This window comes from Streptopelia decaocto (assembly GCF_964273445.1).
Source record: "Streptopelia decaocto genome assembly, chromosome: 27".
NCBI lineage: Eukaryota > Metazoa > Chordata > Aves > Columbiformes > Columbidae > Streptopelia > Streptopelia decaocto.
The window spans coordinates 19984-38678 of record NC_138682.1 but is presented as its reverse complement, the minus strand read 5'-3'; the positions used below and the strand labels follow the sequence as shown (position 1 = coordinate 38678).

The 18695-nt window shown below is 68.5% G+C and overlaps 3 protein-coding genes across 7 annotated transcripts; 1 reads left to right on the top strand and 2 right to left on the bottom strand.

The window, feature by feature from the left end:
• Window positions 1-136: 136 nt before the first annotated feature.
• On the bottom strand, window positions 137-1983 carry LOC309450602 (retinol dehydrogenase 5-like; the record flags this gene model as incomplete). The annotated part of the gene is made up of 4 exons (XM_082073573.1): window positions 137-452; window positions 751-914; window positions 989-1247; window positions 1671-1983. 4 exons carry the CDS (start codon window positions 1981-1983, stop codon window positions 229-231), a joined length of 960 nt encoding a protein of 319 aa, XP_081929699.1. The 3' UTR covers window positions 137-228.
• A 1373-nt stretch (window positions 1984-3356) lies between these two features.
• On the bottom strand, window positions 3357-4893 carry LOC309450596 (biogenesis of lysosome-related organelles complex 1 subunit 1). The gene is made up of 4 exons (XM_082073565.1): window positions 4792-4893; window positions 4460-4532; window positions 3879-4011; window positions 3357-3674 (listed from the first exon to the last, which is right to left on the bottom strand). Exons 1-4 carry the CDS (start codon window positions 4850-4852, stop codon window positions 3564-3566), a joined length of 378 nt encoding a protein of 125 aa, XP_081929691.1. The 5' UTR covers window positions 4853-4893; the 3' UTR covers window positions 3357-3563.
• Window positions 4894-6961: 2068 nt separating this feature from the next.
• LOC309450713 (integrin alpha-7-like) lies at window positions 6962-17843 on the top strand. Of its 5 annotated transcripts, XM_082073771.1 has the most exons (27): window positions 6962-7163; window positions 8748-8875; window positions 8976-9055; window positions 9140-9395; window positions 9902-10033; window positions 10191-10310; window positions 11211-11418; window positions 11556-11749; window positions 11933-12021; window positions 12098-12225; window positions 12594-12689; window positions 12776-12837; window positions 12939-13108; window positions 13413-13562; window positions 13671-13783; window positions 13864-14062; window positions 14382-14465; window positions 14540-14619; window positions 14699-14776; window positions 14860-14962; window positions 15326-15502; window positions 15578-15667; window positions 15872-15985; window positions 16080-16178; window positions 16243-16368; window positions 16910-17060; window positions 17560-17698. In XM_082073771.1, the coding sequence occupies exons 1-26, from the start codon at window positions 6970-6972 to the stop codon at window positions 17015-17017; spliced, it is 3378 nt and encodes a 1125-aa protein (XP_081929897.1). In that variant the 5' UTR covers window positions 6962-6969; the 3' UTR covers window positions 17018-17060; window positions 17560-17698. The 5 variants fall into 5 exon arrangements, with proteins under 5 accessions (XP_081929897.1, XP_081929895.1, XP_081929896.1 ...); XM_082073769.1 differs by lacking the exon at window positions 16910-17060 and having other exon boundaries at window positions 17560-17843; XM_082073770.1 differs by having other exon boundaries at window positions 16910-17701.
• The last annotated feature ends 852 nt before the right edge of the window (window positions 17844-18695 follow it).

Below are 18695 nucleotides of genomic sequence, written 5' to 3'. Positions count from 1 at the left end.
CTGGGCAGGGGGGCGGCAGCCCCGGGGGAAACTGGCATCCCTCAGTGGGATCTGGGGGTCCCCATGTGCCCTGGCAATGCCACCAACTGTCTCCAGACCCTGTGGGGACACAGGACCAGCACCAGCAGATGATGGTTTTCACGGCACGGGTGGTTTATTGGCAGCTTGAGGGTGGGTCCAGCACCCCGGGGGGGGATCCAGCATCCCGGAGGGGGCACAGGGGGAAGCCTAGCGGACGCGTTGGGCCGGCTTGGGCAGGATGATGGCCAACGCCAGGTCCACCAGGCAGGCGGGTAGGTAGGACGCGGGCAGCCAGAGCAGTTTGGCGTCCCAGCCGGCGCTATAGCGGGTGCGGGGGTGTCGTGCCCCCAGCGCGTGCTCCATGCAGCTCGTCACCTTGCACAGGTCCCCGTCGCAGATGAAGTTCATGATCAGCCGCTGCACCTTGAGGTCTGGGAGGGCAGGTGCAGGAAGGGAATGAGGGGGTCAGGCAGGGACAGGCAGCCAGTGGGCGGGGGAAACTGAGGCAGGGGATGCCCCCACTCAGTACCTTGAGGTCTGGGGGGTTCAGGCTGGGAATTGGGGGGTTCAGGCAGGAAATGGGGGGTCGGGCAGGGACAGGCAGCCGGCAGGTGGGGGAAACTGAGGCAGTGGGTGCCCCCACTCAGCACCTTCAGGTCTGGGAGGTGCAGGAAGGGAAGGGGGGTCCAGGCACCCAGGGTAAACTGAGGCAGCACCGCCCCTGCTCACACTGCTGGAAGAACTCCTCGCCGTAGCTGCGCCGCGTCTCAGGGGGCAGGCGCTCCCAGAGCTGCCGCAGGGACCCCTCAATGCTCTCCAGGTTGGTCACGGCCGTCTTGAAGAACCCAGGCTCCACGATGCTGACCTTGACACCAAAGTGGTACATGTCCCTCCTGTGGGGTGACACCCATCAGCACCAGGGCTTGGGGGGGCTGTGGGTGGCTGGAGGTGGGGGTTCAGCACCCACCGCAGACTGTCAGAAAAGGCCTCAATGCAATATTTGGAGATGCAGTAGCCACCACCGTTGGCCGAGAGGCGACCGAGGACACTGGAGGTGTTGACCACGCGGCCACGCGCCCGCTTGAGCAGCGGCAGGAACGCCAGCGTCACCTCGATGACGCCGAAGGCATTGACAGCCATCACCCCCCGGTAGTCCTCGGGGGACATCCACTCCGTGGGGCCGATGGGGTTGGCCACCCCCGCATTGTTCACCAGCCCAAAGAGGCCTGAAGGCGACATGGGAGGTGGCCACGGTCCCCTCTTGTGTGTCCCTGGTCCCACCCAGGCCCCATCCTCCCCAGCACCTCCCCAGGTCCCATCCTGTCCCCCCACTTCCCCTGGGATGCCCCATCAACCCCTGGAACACCACATTTTCCAGCCCGCCAGCCACCCCCTGGGTCCTATCCTGACCCCCTAGGACCACACATCCCCCTCCCTAGATCCCATCCTGTGCCACCTCCCCCCCTCCCCGGGACCCCATGGGGACCCCACATCCCCCTCCCCAGGTCCCCATGTCCCCTTCCCCAGGTCCCCTCCTGCCACCCCGTCCCCTTGGACCCCCCCATCACCCCCTTTGCTCCTCCCGCAACCTGCCATGGCCCCCCCTCCCTCCTCCCATCCCCCCCACGTCCCCCCCTGCCCCCCCTCACCTTTCTCCCCCACCTCCCCCTGCACCCACTCCACGGCCCGGCGGATGCTGTCGGGCCGGGTGACATCGAGCAGGGTGGTGCGGAGGTGGCCGTGGCAGCCCCGCCGCAGCCCCTCAGCCCCTGCGGGGGTCAGGCAGGCGGCCAGCACCCGGTAGCCGCGTTGGGCCAGCCGGCGGGCCAGCAGGTGGCCAAAGCCGCTGTCGCAGCCCGTGATGAAGACGTGCTTGTCGGTCACCGTGGGGAGGGTCTGGCGGTCCCGCACCAGCCAGCCCAGCGCCCACGCCAGTGCGGCCAGTAAGATGTACAGCCACATGCTGGGGGCCTGAAGGGAGCGGGTACTCGGGTGGTTTGGGGTGTGACAGCACCTCGTGACACCCCCCAAACTGAACCAGGCTCTTGGGGGAATCACCAGCCCCTCCCTGTGTAGGGGACCCCCCAAATACAGGACTCTATGGGGGTCAGAGCTCCCCCAATATCCTGCCCACCACCATGGGGGTCAGACTCCCCCCAAGGTGGGAAAACAGGCAGATTTGAGGATTGACCCCCACCTTTGTCCCACATGGGTCTCGGAGCCGTGGGGGACACTGGGCAGGGGTCCCTGCCCCGTGGTGGGGGAGTAACACCCCACATCATCCCCCCCAGGGTGGGACCTTGTGCCCCCTGGTCCTGTTCCCTCTCCCACTGACCCCCCCCCACACTGGGCCAGCACGGCCGTGCTGGGATTAACTGGGCCTGTGCGTCAGCGCTTGGCTGGGATCCAGCGCGGCAGCACTGGGGGGGGTCCCAGCTGCTGCCGCGCCCATAGTTTAACCCTGTGTCCCTCCCCCCCCGGGCAGCGATAACCCTGGGTGCCCTCTGCCCCTGACCTGTGTGCGGACATTACTGTCACCACTGTGTCTGGGACCCCCTATGTCCCTCCCGATAAGGAAGCCCATGGGGGGCATGGCATATCACCCCCATCTCAGTGTTTTTTGGGGGTGTCAGGGCCCCCCTTTGCTCCCAGCAGTGCAGTTACAAACCTCCCGCTCCCTCCTGTGCAGGTGGGATGGGGGGATCCACACTGACCCCACACACACACACAAAAAGGGGCAGCAGCCCCCACTTCTCCCCACCCTGGGGGGGCGATGTGAGGACACCCCAAAGTCCCCTGGGCCAGGACAGGAGCGGGACATGGGACAAACAGTCGCCCCCTGCCCAAAGTGCACGAGACCCAACAAACTCATCCCACCGCACCCCAGTGGGGGCTGCTGCATCCCCCCAGTAGGCTGGGGGTACAGAGGGGCATCCCCCCCACCCCCAAAACCCTCCCCGGGTACCTTCACGGGGCAGAAGGTCCAGCGGCTGTGGCGGTGGAGGCTGAATGCACCGGGGGGGCCGCGGCCACTCCTCCCCCTGCGCCGGGGCAGAGCCGCTGCCAAAGGTCACGCTTGGCCAAATCCTGGCGGGGGGGCCACAGCCAGACGGGGGGGGGTGTCCCTGGGACACCCCTCGCCTTGTTGGGGGTCCTTCATCATGGAGGAGCCCCTGATGGAGGGAAAGCCCTCCCCCCCCAGGGCACGCAGAACCCCCCTTATCCCTCCCCAGGGAGCTGGGGGGGCTGAACTTCCCCCCCACAGGGGGATTAGAGCCCTCCCAGCCCAGAACAGTCCCTTTGTCCGGGAGAAAAAAGGGGCCTCAGAGCCAGGGTAAGCGCTAAAGAGGATGAGGAGGCTTAGGGGGGGGTCAGCCCAGGGGCCCCCGCTTTGCACAACCACTTTATTCTGCTTTATTCTGCCCCCTCAGCAGCACTGGGGCAGGGCGTCCTGAGGGGCCAGGAGCTGCTGTGGCGCTGCAGCCATGGGGGCGTTTATCTGCCAAGGGGTCCTGGAGGGCCGGGGGGGCCCGGGGGAGGTCTCAGGAGCAGGAGGGCTGGAGCTGCCCCTTGTAGACGTACTCCAGGGCGGTGGCGATGGTCCGCATGTCCATCTCAATACTGCGCGCCCAGTTCTCCACGTCACCGATCTCCTGCCAGGACGGGGGGGTTGTCAGCAGGATTTGTGTGGGGGGTCCCACCTCCCTACCCACTTCTCTCCAGCATCCCATGGGTGTCTGGGACACCCTGGGTACCCACGGGGCTGCTTCTCTGTGTGTCCCAGAGGGAAATTGCAGCCAGGGGTGCGGGGGGGCCCCCCTGCCGGTGCTTATTGGGGGGGCACACGGGACCCCCACCTTGAGAGCCTGGTTGAAGTTCTCCACCATGGTGATCCACTGCCCTGTCTGCTTGGCAAACTGGGCCGCCTGCACCTGCAGCGTCTTCACCTCCTGGTCCAGTTTCCGCTGGTTTACATAGGCCTGGGCCACCCTGGGTGGGGGGACACACACGGGGGGGCACACGGGAACACAAAAGGGGGGGGGTGGGGTCCCGCCCTAGTGGCTCCAGGGTGGGGGGGTTGGAGGGGGGGGGGAGGGGAGAGGGGCCCAAGGAGTTCAGGGGGGCCCAGGCTGGGGTTTTACAGGGAAAGGGGGTCCCTGGATGGGGTTTAGGAGGGGTCCTGTTTGGGGTTTGCAGGGAAGGGGCAGCAGGGCTTGCAGGGCGGGGGGTAGGGGGGGGGTCCGTCACTGGGGCTTCCAGAAGTAAAAACGGGCTGGGGAGGCGGTTCAGAGGGTCTCCAGCTGGAGGGGCTCCCTGGAGGGGGTTTGGGGCGGTCCCCCAGCTAGGAGGTATTGGGGGAAGGGGCCTGTGGGTTCTGGGGGGGTTGGGGGGGCCTCGGAAGGGGAGCTGGGGGTGTTTTGGGGGCTCCGGGCCTCACCCCACGTTGAGATGATCGACCAGGGCCTCGGTGAGGCGGGTGGCGGCCGCGATCGCCTCCCTGCGCCGCCGCTCTGCGCGGGGGGGACGCGGCCATGAAGGGCCGGCGGGACCCCCCAAACCCGCCCTGCTTCCCCTCCCCCCGCCAGCGGGGCGCTGCGTGACGTCAGCGTGTGGGACGGTGACATCACTCGCCACCACGCCGCGACTGTCCCCCCCACTTCCGCCTTGGCAGACAGCGCTGCTGACCAATGAAAAGCGCGCCCGCGGTGAGTGGCAGCTCCTGCCGCCAATGGGAAGGCCGGTTGCCATGGGGACGGGGGGCGGGCTCACCCTGCAGCTCCCGCCGCTCGCTCTGTCGGGCCTGGTGCTCCTTCAGCAGCCGGGACAGCATGGCGGCACGTGACCGCCGCGTGACCGCCCCTCCCTCGCCACGTGACCAGCCCTCCCTCGCCACGTGACCGCGCCGCGTGACTCGCCCCGCCTCCCGGTGCCTATAGGGGCTATAAGGGGCCATAACAACCGGGCTGTGGGGGTTGAGCTGGCGGGTACAGGTAGCCGAGTGGTCTGTAGGGGCTGAGCTGGCGGCCCCGGGTGGCTCTGGGGGCCCGGGTAGGGCTCTATAGGTGTCTGTAAGAGCCCGGGTGAGTGCTATAGGTGTCAGGGGGCCATAGGGGCCAGGCTGGGTGGGCTGTAGAGTCCCACTGGGGGCCGTAGGGGCTGAGCCCCTCAGGCTCGGATAGAGGTTTATAGGGGCTTGTGTGGGGGCTATCGGGTCCCTGGGTCTGGGGTGCGCTGCCAGGTCAGGGGTGGCGGGAGCGCCAAATTCATCCCATCGGTTCTTCCGTCCCAACCCGATTCTCCCCGCAGACCCTGCGAAGGTCCCTTTGTCACCCCCTGGGGGCCCCGGAGGAGCCTCGGCTGTGGCTCCGGCACCGGCGTGTGAAACGTGCCCGGAAACAAATAAAACGGGTGACAGTGACCGCCCCGGTCCTGCTCCGGTGCCGTGAACGAGCCGTGCCGGGCGGAGGAGCTGATCTCGGTGTTTCCGTCGTTAGCTAATGAGTGCGCCAGGCTAACGAGGGCGTGGGGGGGTGCCGGGGGTGGGGCAGCTGCCGTTTTTTGGGTGTGTTTGAGGGCTTTTTGGTGATCGCAGGGACGAGGCGCCGCTCCCAAAATCCCAGTTCCTGCCCTTCCTTCAGCTGGAATGAAGCTGCTTCCCAGCTGGGGAGCTTTGGGGTGACCCCCTGCGGGGCGGGGGGGCGCAGGGTGTGGATGGTGGGAGCTCAGGGGTTTGGAGCAAAGAGAATTCGCCCAACAAGGAGTTTTCAGCTCCAGAGCCCCCCATTTCCCATCCCCCCAGCCATTAAAACCCTTCATACGTCGTGCCGGGGGGAGAAAAACGCTCCCTGTGCTGAACCTGATCAGATTTCCTGGGGTCCCCTCTGCCGAGGGGCAGCACCAGGCCCCCAAATTCTGGGTTTATTTTTAGGCAAACCACCTTTTTTTCTCTTCATCCAACTGCTGTCCTCTTCCTTGGGGGATGTGATGGAGCTGGGGAGGGTGGCCGGAGGCTGAGCCCGCCCCCCCGCCCCGCTCTGGAGACCCGGCCCCGTGTCTGTCACTTGGCCCTTTCCCACGCGGGGATTTTGGGCTGAGAAAGAGGGAAAAAGGGGGTGAGCATGGGGAGGGCTGGGTGGCTGCCAGGACAGGGGGTGGGGGGTCAACTGGGGGGGGGGGCACAGACCCTCCTGGCCTTGACCTTGTTCCCCCCCGTGCAGGAGGAGGAGGAGTTTGGGGGGCAGGAGCTGGCTCACACGCCCTCCTCCCCCCCCCCAGCTCCCGAATTTCTCCAGAGGCCTTTGGAGAGCGGTTAAAAATAACCAGCGGGGTGGAAAATATGACGGGCCCCCCCTTTCCTGCCCCCCACGTGTTCCCCCGGGACTCAGCCCTGCTGTCCTTGTCCCCCCATTGTCACCCCATCGTGTCCCCATGAGCTGAGGAGCCTCTGGGGTGGGAAACTGTCCCCGGGGGGGGGGGGTCACTGTGGGGGTTTTGGGGCGTCAGGTTTGGGTATCACTGCAGGGGTGGGGTGTTGGGGTATTGAAGTTTTGGGGTGTTGCTGGAGGTGCCATGAGCTGCAGTATGGGGGTGGTGCAGCGTGGGGTGCAATATGGGGTGCTGGGTGCCATGCACTGTGATGTGGGGTGCAGTGTCCGATGTGGGGTGCGATATGGGGTGAAGCACACTGCACTGTGGGGTGCAGTGTGGGGTGATGGGTGCACCCACAGTGCAGGGGGGTGCGGGGGGTGCTGGTTCCCACGCCCTGTGCTATGTGGTGCAGCGGGTGCGCCTCCCCCCGTCCCCCAGCCCGCTCTGGTCATTCCCCGGGCGGAGCCACCCGGGAGGTGCCACCCGGTGTGACCCACCCGCGGCGGGCGGGGCGGGGCCGGGCCGGTTCTCCCGCGCTGTCCCGCGCTGCCGGGGCCGGGGGGTCGGCGGAGCGGCGGGATGGGGGCGCCGCGGGGGCTGTGGGGGCCGTGCCTGCCCTGGCTCTGCCTGCCCTGGCTCTGCCTGCGGCTGCTGCCCGGCGCTGCCTTCAACCTGGACGCCGCCAGCTCGCTGCTGAAGGACGGCGACAAGGGCAGCCTGTTCGGCGTGGCCGTGGCTCTGCACCGCCAGCTCAGCCCCGAGCCCGCCGGCTGGTGAGTTGGGGGGCCCGTGGAGTTGGGGAGCTCTGGGACCGGCGGATCCCCCCGCCGCAACGCTGGGATGGCCCCGCGTCGGGTCCCCGCACTCCGCGCTGTGTCACCAGCTTGGCTCTGTGTCACCTCCTCGCGTCTGTGTCCTCCCTCGCTCGCTGAGCTGGGGACCGGCAGCGCCCCCCACCCCGCCGCTCCCCGGGACTGGATCTCCCCCACTCCCCCGCTTTTGGGGTGCTGAGACCCCAACTGGGCTGCAGACCCGAGGGGACAGGGACTTGTCGCTGCCACCGCTGCTGCATCACTCAGCAAGAGCTGAGGGGAGGGGATCGGGTGCAGAGACCCCCCCCGGCCGTGCCCCCACCCCCAAGCCGTGCCCACCACCTCCCCCGTGCCTGCTGCGCTGGCAAACGCCTGCCGGCCACCACCGATGTCCCCCGTGTCCCCCATGGACCCCAGCCCCTGCGTGGCCCGTGTCCCCCACGGACCCCAGCCCCTGCGTGCCCCGTGTCCCACATGGACACCATCCCTTGTGTCCCCTGTGTCCCCATGGCTCCGGGGGGGTCTCCATGGTGGGGACCCCCGCAGCGGACAGGTCCCAGGGTCGCTGTCACCTGCCCCTCCCCGCAGCCACTGTCCCTGCCACCCTGAGTGACTGCTTCGTGTCCCCGTCCCCCCGCCAGCCTGGTGGCGCCAGCTGCAGCCGCCCCCGCTGCAGCAGCCGCCCCCGCCACATTCTTGGTGTCCGGGGGGGGACATTTTGGGTCCCCAGCGCCAGAGCAGGTGTTGGCGGAGCTGCCGGCACCACGCTGGGCTCTGTCCCACTGCCACTGTTCCGCTGTCCCACTGCCCATCCCCTCTGGTCCACAGCCCGGCTCAGGGACAGGTTTGTCCCCACAGGCTCCTGACACGATCCCCTGGCACCCCGACAGTGTCCCCTGGTGCGGGGTGCGCTCCTGTGCCGGCTCCCTCCTTTTTTGGACATGTTGCCGCTGGGTTATTTTGAGTGAATTCCAGTTTATTTTTACCGGCTCTGCCTCCCCGCCACCCCCTGGGGCTCCCTGGCGTCCTGAGGCCACTGTCCCGCAGGGACAGGGGCAGGGGGTGGCTGCAGGTTCCCCTCCAGCCACCAGGTTGCACCAGCAGCATGGCACTCGTCTGAGAGAGGAGCGAGCCGCCCCAGGGAGGAGTGGGGGGTTCTGGATGGGGGTCAGGGTGCCCCCAACCCTGCTGCACCAAGGGGGGTGGAACAAGGGCGCAGGCAGGAGTGGGGAGGTCCAGGTGTGCGTCACCTCCTGTGCCCCCTCCCTGCCCACCCGTGGTGCAAGCGGCAGCCGAGGCCTGGGGATGGCTGCAGCTGCTTGGTGGCGGGGGGGAGGGCTGGCACTGCCACAGCGCGAAATCGGGGCGGGGGCGTGGGGACAGCTGCATGGGGGCGGTGGGGATGCTCCCATGGGTGCTGGCGGCAGGGACGGGGGGGTCAGGTGTGCAAACCCAGCACCACAGGTGTGCAAATCCAGGGCTGGGGCTCATGGGGGGTGCTGCTCCCAACCCATACCCTGATGGGGAGGTCCCTGCCGTGACCAGGCTGCTGGTGGGGGCCCCCCAAGCGCTGGCGCTGCCTGGCCAAGGTGCCAACCGGACCGGGGGGCTCTTTGCTTGCCCGCTGACCCCTGAGCTCTCCGACTGCTGGCGGGTGCCCATCGACGAGGGAGGTGAGCTGTGCACCTGGGGGGGCCTCCCCATCCTTGGGGGGGTTCCCCATCCCTTTGAGGGGGGGGATCCCGGCGGGGCTGACACTCCTGTCCCCAACAGTTGACCTGCAGCGGGAGAGCAAAGAGAACCAGTGGCTGGGGGTGAGCGTGAAGAGCCAAGGTGCCGGCGGCAAGATCGTGGTGAGCGCCGGGGGGACAGCGCTGAGAGCTGCACCACGGGGGGTCCCCGGCACCCCCTGACTCCCTCCTTCCCCCACCACCCAGACCTGCGCCCACCTGTACGAAGCGCGGCACCGGGTGCAGCAGCCACTGGAGACGCGGGATGTGATCGGGCGCTGCTTCGTGCTGAGCCAGGACCTGCGGGTGCGTGACGAGCTGGATGGCGGCGAGTGGAAGTTCTGCCAGGGGCGGCCGCAGGGCCACGACCGCTTTGGGTCCTGCCAGCAGGGTCTGGCAGCCGCTTTCAGCCCCGACCAGCACTACATCCTCTTCGGGGCCCCCGGCACCTACAACTGGAAGGGTGAGGGGGGTCAGAGGGGGGCTGGGGGTGGGAGGGGGTGCTGGGCTGTGTGGGGTGGGTGTGCACATGTGTGGGTGCGTGTTCCTGCCTGGGTTGGTGTGTGCAGACGAGGGGGTGCGTGTTCCTGCCAGGGCGGGTGTGCACGCGTGAGGGGTGTGCAAACGTGGAGTGCGAGCCCGCGGGTGCCTGTGTGTGGGTGTGCTATAGGTGTGAGCATGTGGCTGCGTGCACGTTATAGGTGTGGGCACATGTGCATGCTGTGTGTGAGCACACGCGTGTCTGTGCATGCTGCGTGAGTGTGCATGTATGCAGGTGAGGGTGAACACGTGTGTAAGCAGGCTACAGGTGCAAGCATGGGTGTGAGTGAGCACATACGTATTTGTGAGCATGCTATAGGTGCCAGCCCAGTGCAGCGCTGTGGGCCATCTCCAGTGCCCCCCCGCCGTCCCCAGGCAGCAGGAGAGTCCCCAGGGGGTGTACCCCCCTCACCCTCCCTCGCTCCGCAGGGACCCTGCGTGTGGAGCTGCTCAACCAGAGCTCTCTCGACCTCCTGCGCTACGACGACGGCCCCTACGAGGCGGGGGGCGAGAAGGACCAGGATCCCTCGCTCATCCCCGTCCCCGCCAACAGCTACTTGGGTACGGGGCGGGGGTGGCAGAGCCTGGGCATGGCACAGGGGCGCCCCCCACGGGACCCCCACGGCCTCACCACCCAGCTCCAGCCCCCCACCCCGGCTGTGCTGCCCCCCCTGACCTCCCCCTCTCTCTTTCTGTCCCACCCGGGGCTGTGACACAGGGCTGGTGTTTGTGACAAACATTGATAGCTCAGACCCTGACCAGCTGGTCTACAAAACCCCCGAGCCTGGCGAGAGGGTCCCCGGTGTGGCCGGTGACGTGGCCCAGAATAGCTACTTGGGTTCGTAAGCGCCGGTGTCCCCGGTGTCCCCGTGTGCCACCCTCCCCAGAGCTGTGTCCTGTGGTGTGTCCCCCGTGTCTATGAGGGGACAGGGGAGCTCCTGCAGCTAGGCCTTGTGCGCACATGTGGGTCCCCATGTCACCTCCCTCTGTATGCACAGCATCGCCTCCCCACCTTGTGCACCCATCTTTGCACCCCCCACACGTGCATGTCCCTGCTGTGGGCAGCGCTGCCTTGTCCCCACCCGTCTCTGTCCTTGTCCCCATCCTGTGTCCTGTCGCTGTGCTGGGGCCGCGGGGGGCACTGCCAGGCTGGGGCGGGGGCAGAGCCCGGGGAGCAGGGGGTGCAGAGCCGGGGGTGCAGAGCCTGGCATGCCGCCCCCCACACCCTGCTGTCCCTGTGTGCTTGTTTCTGCATGGGCGGGGTCCCGTGCAGCGGGCAGTGGCCACATCCTGCTGGGGGCTCGGGGGGCTGTGGGTGGCACTGTGACCCCTGCATGTAGGGAAGGGGCTCCTGCCCTCCCCCGGCGGCGGGGCTCTGCCGCTCTCTGCAGCAGGGGGGCTGCCCGGCTCTGCGCCGTGTCTTGCTGCTTTGGCCCCCAACTCTTCCTTTTTTCTCATCAAAATCTTCTGACAATGCGGGGGGGTGGCTGGTTCCTGCTCACCCCTCTGCTCCCCCTTGGCTTCCACTGGCCCAGAGCTGGGGAGCTGCCTCTGCACCCAGGGAGCACAGAGCAGGGAAACTGAGGCATAAGCAGAGCTCCCCCCCGCCCCATTCCCACACCGAAGCACCAGTGTCCCCAAGGGCTTAAGCAGAGAGAGAGAGACGGACAAACGGACAGACGGCGAGTGTGGGCGGCCGGGGGGGGGCCGGGTGGGCACCAACCTCCCCCCCCCGCAGGGTTCTCGGTGGACTCGGGCGCGGGGCTGACGCGGCGGCGCGAGCTCAGCTTTGTCACCGGCGCCCCCCGCGCCAACCACACCGGGGCCGTTGTCATCCTGCGGCGCGACAGCGCCAACCGCCTGGTCCCCGAGGCCGTGCTGCCCGGCCCGCAGCTCAGCTCCGCCTTCGGACACGCCCTGGCCGTCCTCGACCTCAACAGCGACGGGTGAATTTCGGGGGGATGCGCCCCCCATGGCAGTTTGCCCCCTTCCCCAACAAGCCACGGCACCCGGGGGTCGCGCTGGCTCGGGGCGCCGGGATGGGTTGTTACTGGGCCAGGTGACGGACCTGCTGTCCCCACAGTTGGATGGATCTGGTGGTGGGGGCCCCCCACTTTTTCGAGCGCAAGGAGGAGATCGGGGGGGCCGTGTACGTCTACATCAACCCGGGGGGGCACTGGGACTCAGCCACCCCCCTCCGCCTCAATGGCACCTGCGGCTCCATGTTCGGCATCGCCCTCAGCGCGGCCGGGGACCTCAACCACGATGGCTTCGAAGGTGAGGGGCCAGGGGGCCCTGGGGAGGGGTCCCCGTGGGCTGGGACACAGCCCACATCCTGCTGAGGGGGGAGATGGTTGCACCAGGGGGCTGCATCTTATAGAGGGTCCTGGGAGGTGGAGTGGACCCCCCCCACACACCTGCTCTTGCCCCCCGCCCCACACCTGCTCTTGTCCCCCCCAGACCTGGCGGTGGGGGCCCCCTTCGATGGCGCTGGCAAGGTCTACATCTACCACGGCAGCAGCCTGGGCATTGTGGTGAAGCCGGCGCAGGTGAGGGGGGATGGGGTGGGGGGTGGCATTGCCCATCACACCTCGCCGCTTCCCGGTGTCACCGGCCTGTCCCCAGGTCCTGGACGGGGAGGGTGTGGGGGTGACAGCCTTCGGATACTCCCTGTCGGGGGGGCTGGACGTGGATGGGAACCTGTACCCCGACCTGCTGGTTGGGTCCCTCTCTGACTCCGTCGTGCTCTACAGGTGGGTGTCTGCCACGGGCAGCCCCCCCCGAACCGGGCTGCCCCCACCCCGGGCATCCCCATCCCTGAGCATACCGTATACCTGGGCATCCTGCATCCCTCAGCACTCCCATCCGCAAGCACCCCCTGTCCCCGGGCATCCTTTGTCCCCCAGCAACCCCCTCCCCAGACACCCTCCCTTCCTCAAGCACCCCCTGTCCCGGGGCATCCCCTGTCACCAAGCATCCACTGTCCCTGAGCATCTGCTGTCCCCCCAAATGCGGGCACAGCTGTGGTTCCCGTGCAGGGGCCAGTGCCGGGTCTGCACAAGGCTCGGGATGCTCTCGGTGGAGGTGCCCAGCCTGGCACGCCCCGTTTCCCCCCCCGCAGGGCCCGGCCGGTCGTGCACGTCTCTAGGAATGTGTCCCTGCTCCCCCCCAACATCGACCTGGAGCAGAGCAACTGCCGACACCAGGAGGGGGTCTGGTGGGTACCCCCGCAGCCTCCCCTCCCTGGGCACACAGCGGGGGGTGGCTGCCTCGCGTCTTACCCCCTGCTCCGTGTCCCCCCAGCGTGGATGTGCAAGCCTGCTTCAGCTACACGGCCAGTCCTGCCAGCTACAGCCCCCGCCTCGGTGAGCGTGGGGGATCCCAGGCTGCGCTGCTGGGGGACAGGAACCCCCCGGGTGGGAGGGGAACGACCCCCGCCATCGCGCCTGTCCCTCTCCCCCCCCAGTACTGGAGTACGTGTTCGATGCTGACACAGAGCGGCGGCGGCTGGGCCACCCCCCCCGCATCTCCTTCCTGGGCCGCCAGCCCTCGGACCCCGAGCACCAGTTCTCGGACACGCTGGAGCTGCCCGGCCAGCGCGCCCGTGCCTGCACCACGGCCACTTTCCAGCTGCAGGTGGGGCCCCGGCCCCGGGCCTGTCTCCATCCTTATCCTTTATCCCTACCCTTACCCTCATCCTCGTCCTCATGTCCATCCCTGTCCCCATCCTAATCCCCGTTTCCATCCCTATCCTCATCTTCTTTTTTATTCTTCTTCTCTTTATCCTTATCCTCATCCTCATCTCCATCCCCATCCTTATTCTTAACCCCATTCTTATTCTCATCCTTGTTCCTCTCCCTTTCCATGTCCCGGTCCCCATTTTCTCTCCATCCCACCCCATCCCATCCCACCGTGCCCCCCTTACCCACCCCGCCCGCAGGACAACATCCGTGACAAGCTGCGCCCCATCGCTGTCACCCTCGCTTATGGCATCCAGGGAACCGACGACACACGGCAGCGCCGGGGGGCCGCCCTGCCCCCGCTGTCACCCGTGCTCAGCCCCCAGCAGCCCAGCAGCCACCGCACCGAGGTGGGGACCCAGCCGTGTTCCCCACTCCTTCCCGGGGGCCTGGGGTGCGCTGTCCCACGTGGGGGGTGCCTGGGGTGTCCCCATCTCCCCCCGCCGTGTCCCCCCCAGGTGCATTTCCTGAAGCAGGGCTGCGGGGACGACAAGATCTGCCAGAGCAACCTCCAGCTCCACTTCCAGTTCTGCGCCCGCCTGGGGGATGCCGAGTTCCTGCCCCTGCCCAGGTGACAGCGGCTGGGTCCCCACCCCACGGAATGCTGGGGACACCCCAGGGCGAAGGGTCTCACGTTGGCTCTGCCCCCAGGGGTGACGATGGCACCGCCATCTTCTCCATGAGCGACCAGAAGGACGTGGCCTTGGAGATCCATGTCACCAACCTGCCCTCGGACCCGGCGGAGCCGCAGCGGGACGGGGACGATGCGCACGAGGCGCTGCTGATTGTCACCTTCCCCCCCGAGCTGCCCTACTCCGCCCTGCGCCCCTACGATGGGCGGGCAGCCTGGGTGGGGGCGCTACCGAGCGTGTTCGGGACAGAGGGACGGGGACAGTCCTGGGGATGCTGGGGGATGGAGATGGTGCTGGGGGGTTGGGGTCCGATCTGGGGGTGATGAGGGACAGGGATGGTGCTGGGGGTGCTAGGAGGGTGGGATGCGGTCAGATCTGGGGGTACCAAGGGACGGGGATGGTCCTGGGGACACTGGAGGGACGGGGCTGGCTCTGGGGGTGCTGCGGAGAGTCAGATCTGCGGGTGCAGGAGGGGGTGAGTCTGGGGCGCGGCGGGACCCCCAGCAGCAGCGGGGGCTCAGCTCCCCATCCCCCCAGGACAAGCCGGTGCTGTGCCTCGCCAACCAGAACGGCTCGCAGGTGGAGTGTGAGCTGGGGAACCCCCTGAAACGTGGAGCGCAGGTGGGGGCACCTCCACTCTCCGCGACCCCCCATCCCCGCCCCGCCCCCTCAGCCTTCATCCCTCCGCCCCCCAGGTGCGGTTCTTCCTCATCCTCAGCACCCTGGGCATCACCCTCCAGACCACGGACCTGGCGGTGGAGCTGGCCCTGTCCACGTGAGCCCGGGGGGGCCGGGGGGCTTTGCGAGGTGGGGGGAGGGGGCGCGGTGCTGACCTCCCCCCCGATTCTCCCCAGTATCAGCGAGCAGCCGGGGCTGGAGCCGGTGCTGGCCCGTGCCCGCGTTGTCATTGAGCTGCCGCTCTCGGTGACGGGGTGAGTTCAGCGGGGAGGGGGGCATTAGGGACCCCCCGCGCCCGCAAAGGGACCGCCATGACACCCCCCGGCTGTCCCTGCAGCGTGGCCGTGCCGCCCCGGCTCTTCTTCGGGGGGGTGGTGCGGGGGGAGAGCGCGATGCGGCGGGAAAGCCAGGTGGGCAGCGCCGTGCGCTTCGAGGTGACGGTGAGTCCCCAAAACCTGGTCCGGGGGGAGGACAGGGGGAACACTGCGGGGGGCTGGGGGGGCACGTGGGTGGTGGCCCCGAAGCTCCCGCTCTGCGCTCCAGCGTGGGGGCTGGAGGGGTCCGTACTGGGGGTCGGGGTTCCATTCGGGGGGCAGCCGTGGGGTGGGGGGAACCCGTACTGGGGGGGCGGGGATGGTCTCTGTGCGGGGGGGGGGGTTGGTTGAGGGGCTCCGTAGCAGGTGTGGGGGGTCCACACAGGAAGGGGCCATGGGGTGGGGGGGTCCATCCTGGGCGGGGGTCTGTGCGGGGGTGGCTGTGACCCGGGGGGTCCATTCCCCTCTCACAGCCCGTGCCCCCTCCAGGTGTCCCACCGGGGCCCGTCGCTGAAGACTCTGGGCTCTGCCTTCCTCACGCTGCTGTGGCCCCATGAGCTGCGCTCGGGGAAGTGGCTCCTGTACCCCCTGCACATGGAGCTGGCGGCCCCCCCGGGCCGGGGAGTGCCCTGCAGCCCCCCTGCCAACCCGCTGGGCCTGGCGCTGGTACAGCCGTGGGGTGGCTGGGGTGGGGGATCCCTGTCACCCCCAAACCCTCCATCCCCATCCTTGCCCTGCCAGGAGCCACCAGAGGCTGCGCCCCCCGAGGCGCCTGAGTCGGGGTCCTGGTGGGTGCCGGCACCTGCTGAGAGGAGGAGGAACATCACGCTGGTGAGGGGGGGCACGCAGTCCTGGGGTGCCTGTGATGCTGGGTGGCAGCTGATGCTGGGGAGCACCCGCTTTTGGGGTGCACAACTCCTGGGATGCCCCTGCCTCTGGGGTGCTCCTGCTCGTGGGGTGCACCCATTCCAGCACACCCAGTGCTGGGGTGCCCCCGCTCTCAGGGTGTTCTGAGCGTCTTGTCCCATCCCACAGGACTGTGCCCAGGGCACCGCACGCTGTCTGTCCTTCCGCTGTCCCCTGCCCAGCTTCGAGCGGGCAGCCGTGCTGACGGCCCGCGGCCGCCTCTGGAATGGCACCTTCCTGGAGGTACAGACCCCCGGGGTGGGGACAGACCCCCCTGGATGGGGACAGACCCCCTGGGGCTGGACAGGGGGCTCAGCCCCCCCGATTCCCACCCCAGGAGTACCTGGCTGTCACCTCGGTGGAGCTGATCGTGCGTGCCAGTGTGTCGGTGACGTCCTCCATCAAGAACCTGGTGCTGAAGGACGCGGCCATCCAGGTCTGTCCCCCTCTGTTCCCCCCCTGCCCCCCACACTGTCCCCTGACCGCCCTCCCGTCCCCAGATCCCTGTCACCATCTACCTGGACCCCGGCGCGGCAGTGGCGGGCGGCGTGCCCTGGTGGGTCATCGTGCTGGCCGCGCTGGCCGGCGGCCTCGTCCTGGCCCTGCTGGTCTGCGTGCTCTGGAAGGTGAGGGACGGGGACAGCGGGATGGCTCCCCTCCCTGTGCCAGTGGGTCCCCTGGATGTGCTGTGCCACCCCCTGCCATGTCCCCTGGTGCTGTGCTGTGCCACCTCAGCCATGTCATGCTGTGTCACACCGCGCCACCCTGTGCCGTGTCCCCTGGTGCTGCGCTGGGTCCCCTGGACATGCTGTGCCACCCCAGCCATGCCATTCTGTGTCACACTGTGACACCCCAGCCGTGCCATTGTGTCACTCTGCGCCATCCTGTGCCACACTGTGCCACCCCAGCTGTGCCACACCACGCCATGCCATTCTGTGTCACACTGTGACACCCCAGCCGTGCCATTGTGTCACTCTGTGCCATCCTGTGCCACGCTGTGCCACCCCAGCTGTGCCACACTGTGCCACACCACGCCATGCCACCCCAGCTGTGCCGCATCACCCAAGATGTGCCATGTCACCCCAACCACGCTGTGCCACCCTGTGCCACCCCTTGCCACGCCACCCGCCCGGCTTTGCCCACCTCTCCCTCTCGCTCCCTCCCCAGTGCGGCTTCTTCCAGCGGAGCGGCCAGGGGTCCCGCTATCCCCCCAGCTACCACCGGGCACACCGGGGCCGGCAGCCCTCGGCGGAGCAGCGGGCGGGAGAGCGGTGACACCGCTTGTCCCCTCCAGGCCTGGTGACGTGGCCGTGCAGGGGTGCGCGAGGGTTTGCGGTGCCCGAACTGGGATGTGTGAGCATTTGCGGTGCCCGAACTGGGATGTGCAACGGTTTGCAGAGCTGGTGGGCGGTTCTGCGAGGGTTCGCAGCACTGGTGCACAATTGTGCGATGGTTTGAATGTCCAAACTGGGACATGCGATGGTTTGTGGTGCCCAAACCGGGACACGCAACGGTTTGCAGAGCTGCTGGGCATTGCGCCATGGTTTGAACATCCAAACCGGGACGTGCAAGGGTTCACAACGCCCGAACCGGGACAGTCACGGGTTTGTGGTGCTCAGACTGGGATGTGCAATGGTTTGCGGTGCCCGAACCGGGACGTGCGGTGTACAATGGTTTGCGGTGCACAGACTGGGAGGCGCGCGGGTTCTGGGGCTCCCACGCGGTCCCGCGCTGTCGGTGCCGTGGCCGCCGGGCGCTGCCCGTGCTGTCCCTGAGGCCGCAGCGTCCCCGGGTCCCTGACCGCGCTGTCCCCTCAGCTGGGGTTTTTCCGGCGGGCGCGCGCGGCGCCGCCGGCCGTGCCGCAGTACCACGCCGTGAAGATCCCGCGGGAGGAGCGGCAGCATCTCCGCGAGGAGAAGCTGGGGACCATCCAGAGGAAGGAGTGGGCGGCCACCCTGGGCGAGGCCACCGACGGCCGCGTCACCCCCAGCTCCGCGTGACCCCCGGGGGAGGCGGCACGGGGCGATGGGGACGGGCGTGGGGCGCTGGACACGGGAGGCAAGGGGAAGGAGCCTGTGGAGGCGCGGGGACGGACAGGGACAGGGACAGGTGCGGGGGGGCACGGGGGGGACAGGGACAGGTGTGGACGGGACAGGGACACGCGTGCGGGGACAGCAGGATGGGCCTGTTGGCCCTGCGGGGCGGGGGACTCAGTCCCACGGCCATGAGCGACCCAATAAAACCAACCGCCCCTCTATAGAGGCCGTGTCCCTCCTTCCCAGCCTGGGGTTGTCGGCCATGATGGCTGTGGCTGAGGTGGGGGGGGAGCACTGGGAGCGCCGCCATGTTTGGTGTGGCGGGGGGGGGGGGGAGCACTGGGAGCGCCGCCATGACGGGTGTGGCGGGGGGGGGGGGAGCACTGGGAGCGCCGCCATGACGGGTGTGGCGGGGGGGGGGGGAGCACTGGGAGCGCCGCCATGACGGGTGTGGCGGGGGGGGGGGGGGGGAGCACTGGGAGCGCCGCCATGTTTGGTGTGGCGGCGGGGGGGGCGAGCACTGGGAGCGCCGCCATGACGGGTGTGGCGGGGTGGGGGGGGAGCACTGGGAGCGCCGCCATGACGGGTGTGGCGGGGGGGGGGGGAGCACTGGGAGCGCCGCCATGACGGGTGTGGCGGGGGGGGGGGGGGGGGAGCACTGGGAGCGCCGCCATGACGGGTGTGGCGGGGGGGGGGGGAGCACTGGGAGCGCCGCCATGACGGGTGTGGCGGGGGGGGGGTGTGCGGTGATGGTTGTGTTAGTTTTGACGGGCCCTGTTTGCGGGATAACGGGGCTCGTCGCCGTCCCCGCCCGTGGCTGCGCCCCGTCGCCCCCGCCCCACCGGCAACAGCAGAGGAGAAAGGAGCGGGAGCGCCACCCTGCCCTTAGTCAAGATGGCGGGGCCCTGACCTAAGAT

Bases quoted from the DNA above. Each gene is read 5' to 3' on its own strand.
- LOC309450713 (XM_082073769.1), top strand. From the start codon at position 6,970: ATGGGGGCGCCGCGGGGGCTGTGGGGGCCGTGCCTGCCCTGGCTCTGC. The intron at 9,396-9,901 runs GTGAGGGGGGTC...CTCGCTCCGCAG, and splicing joins CGGCACCTACAACTGGAAGG to GGACCCTGCGTGTGGAGCTG. The intron at 12,838-12,938 runs GTGAGCGTGGGG...CTCCCCCCCCAG, and splicing joins CAGCTACAGCCCCCGCCTCG to TACTGGAGTACGTGTTCGAT.
- LOC309450596 (XM_082073565.1), bottom strand. From the start codon at position 4,852: ATGCTGTCCCGGCTGCTGAAGGAGCACCAGGCCCGACAGAGCGAGCGG. The intron at 4,533-4,791 runs GTGAGCCCGCCC...CCCCCCGCGCAG, and splicing joins CGAGCGGCGGGAGCTGCAGG to AGCGGCGGCGCAGGGAGGCG. The intron at 4,012-4,459 runs GTGAGGCCCGGA...CCCCCCACCCAG, and splicing joins GTCGATCATCTCAACGTGGG to GGTGGCCCAGGCCTATGTAA.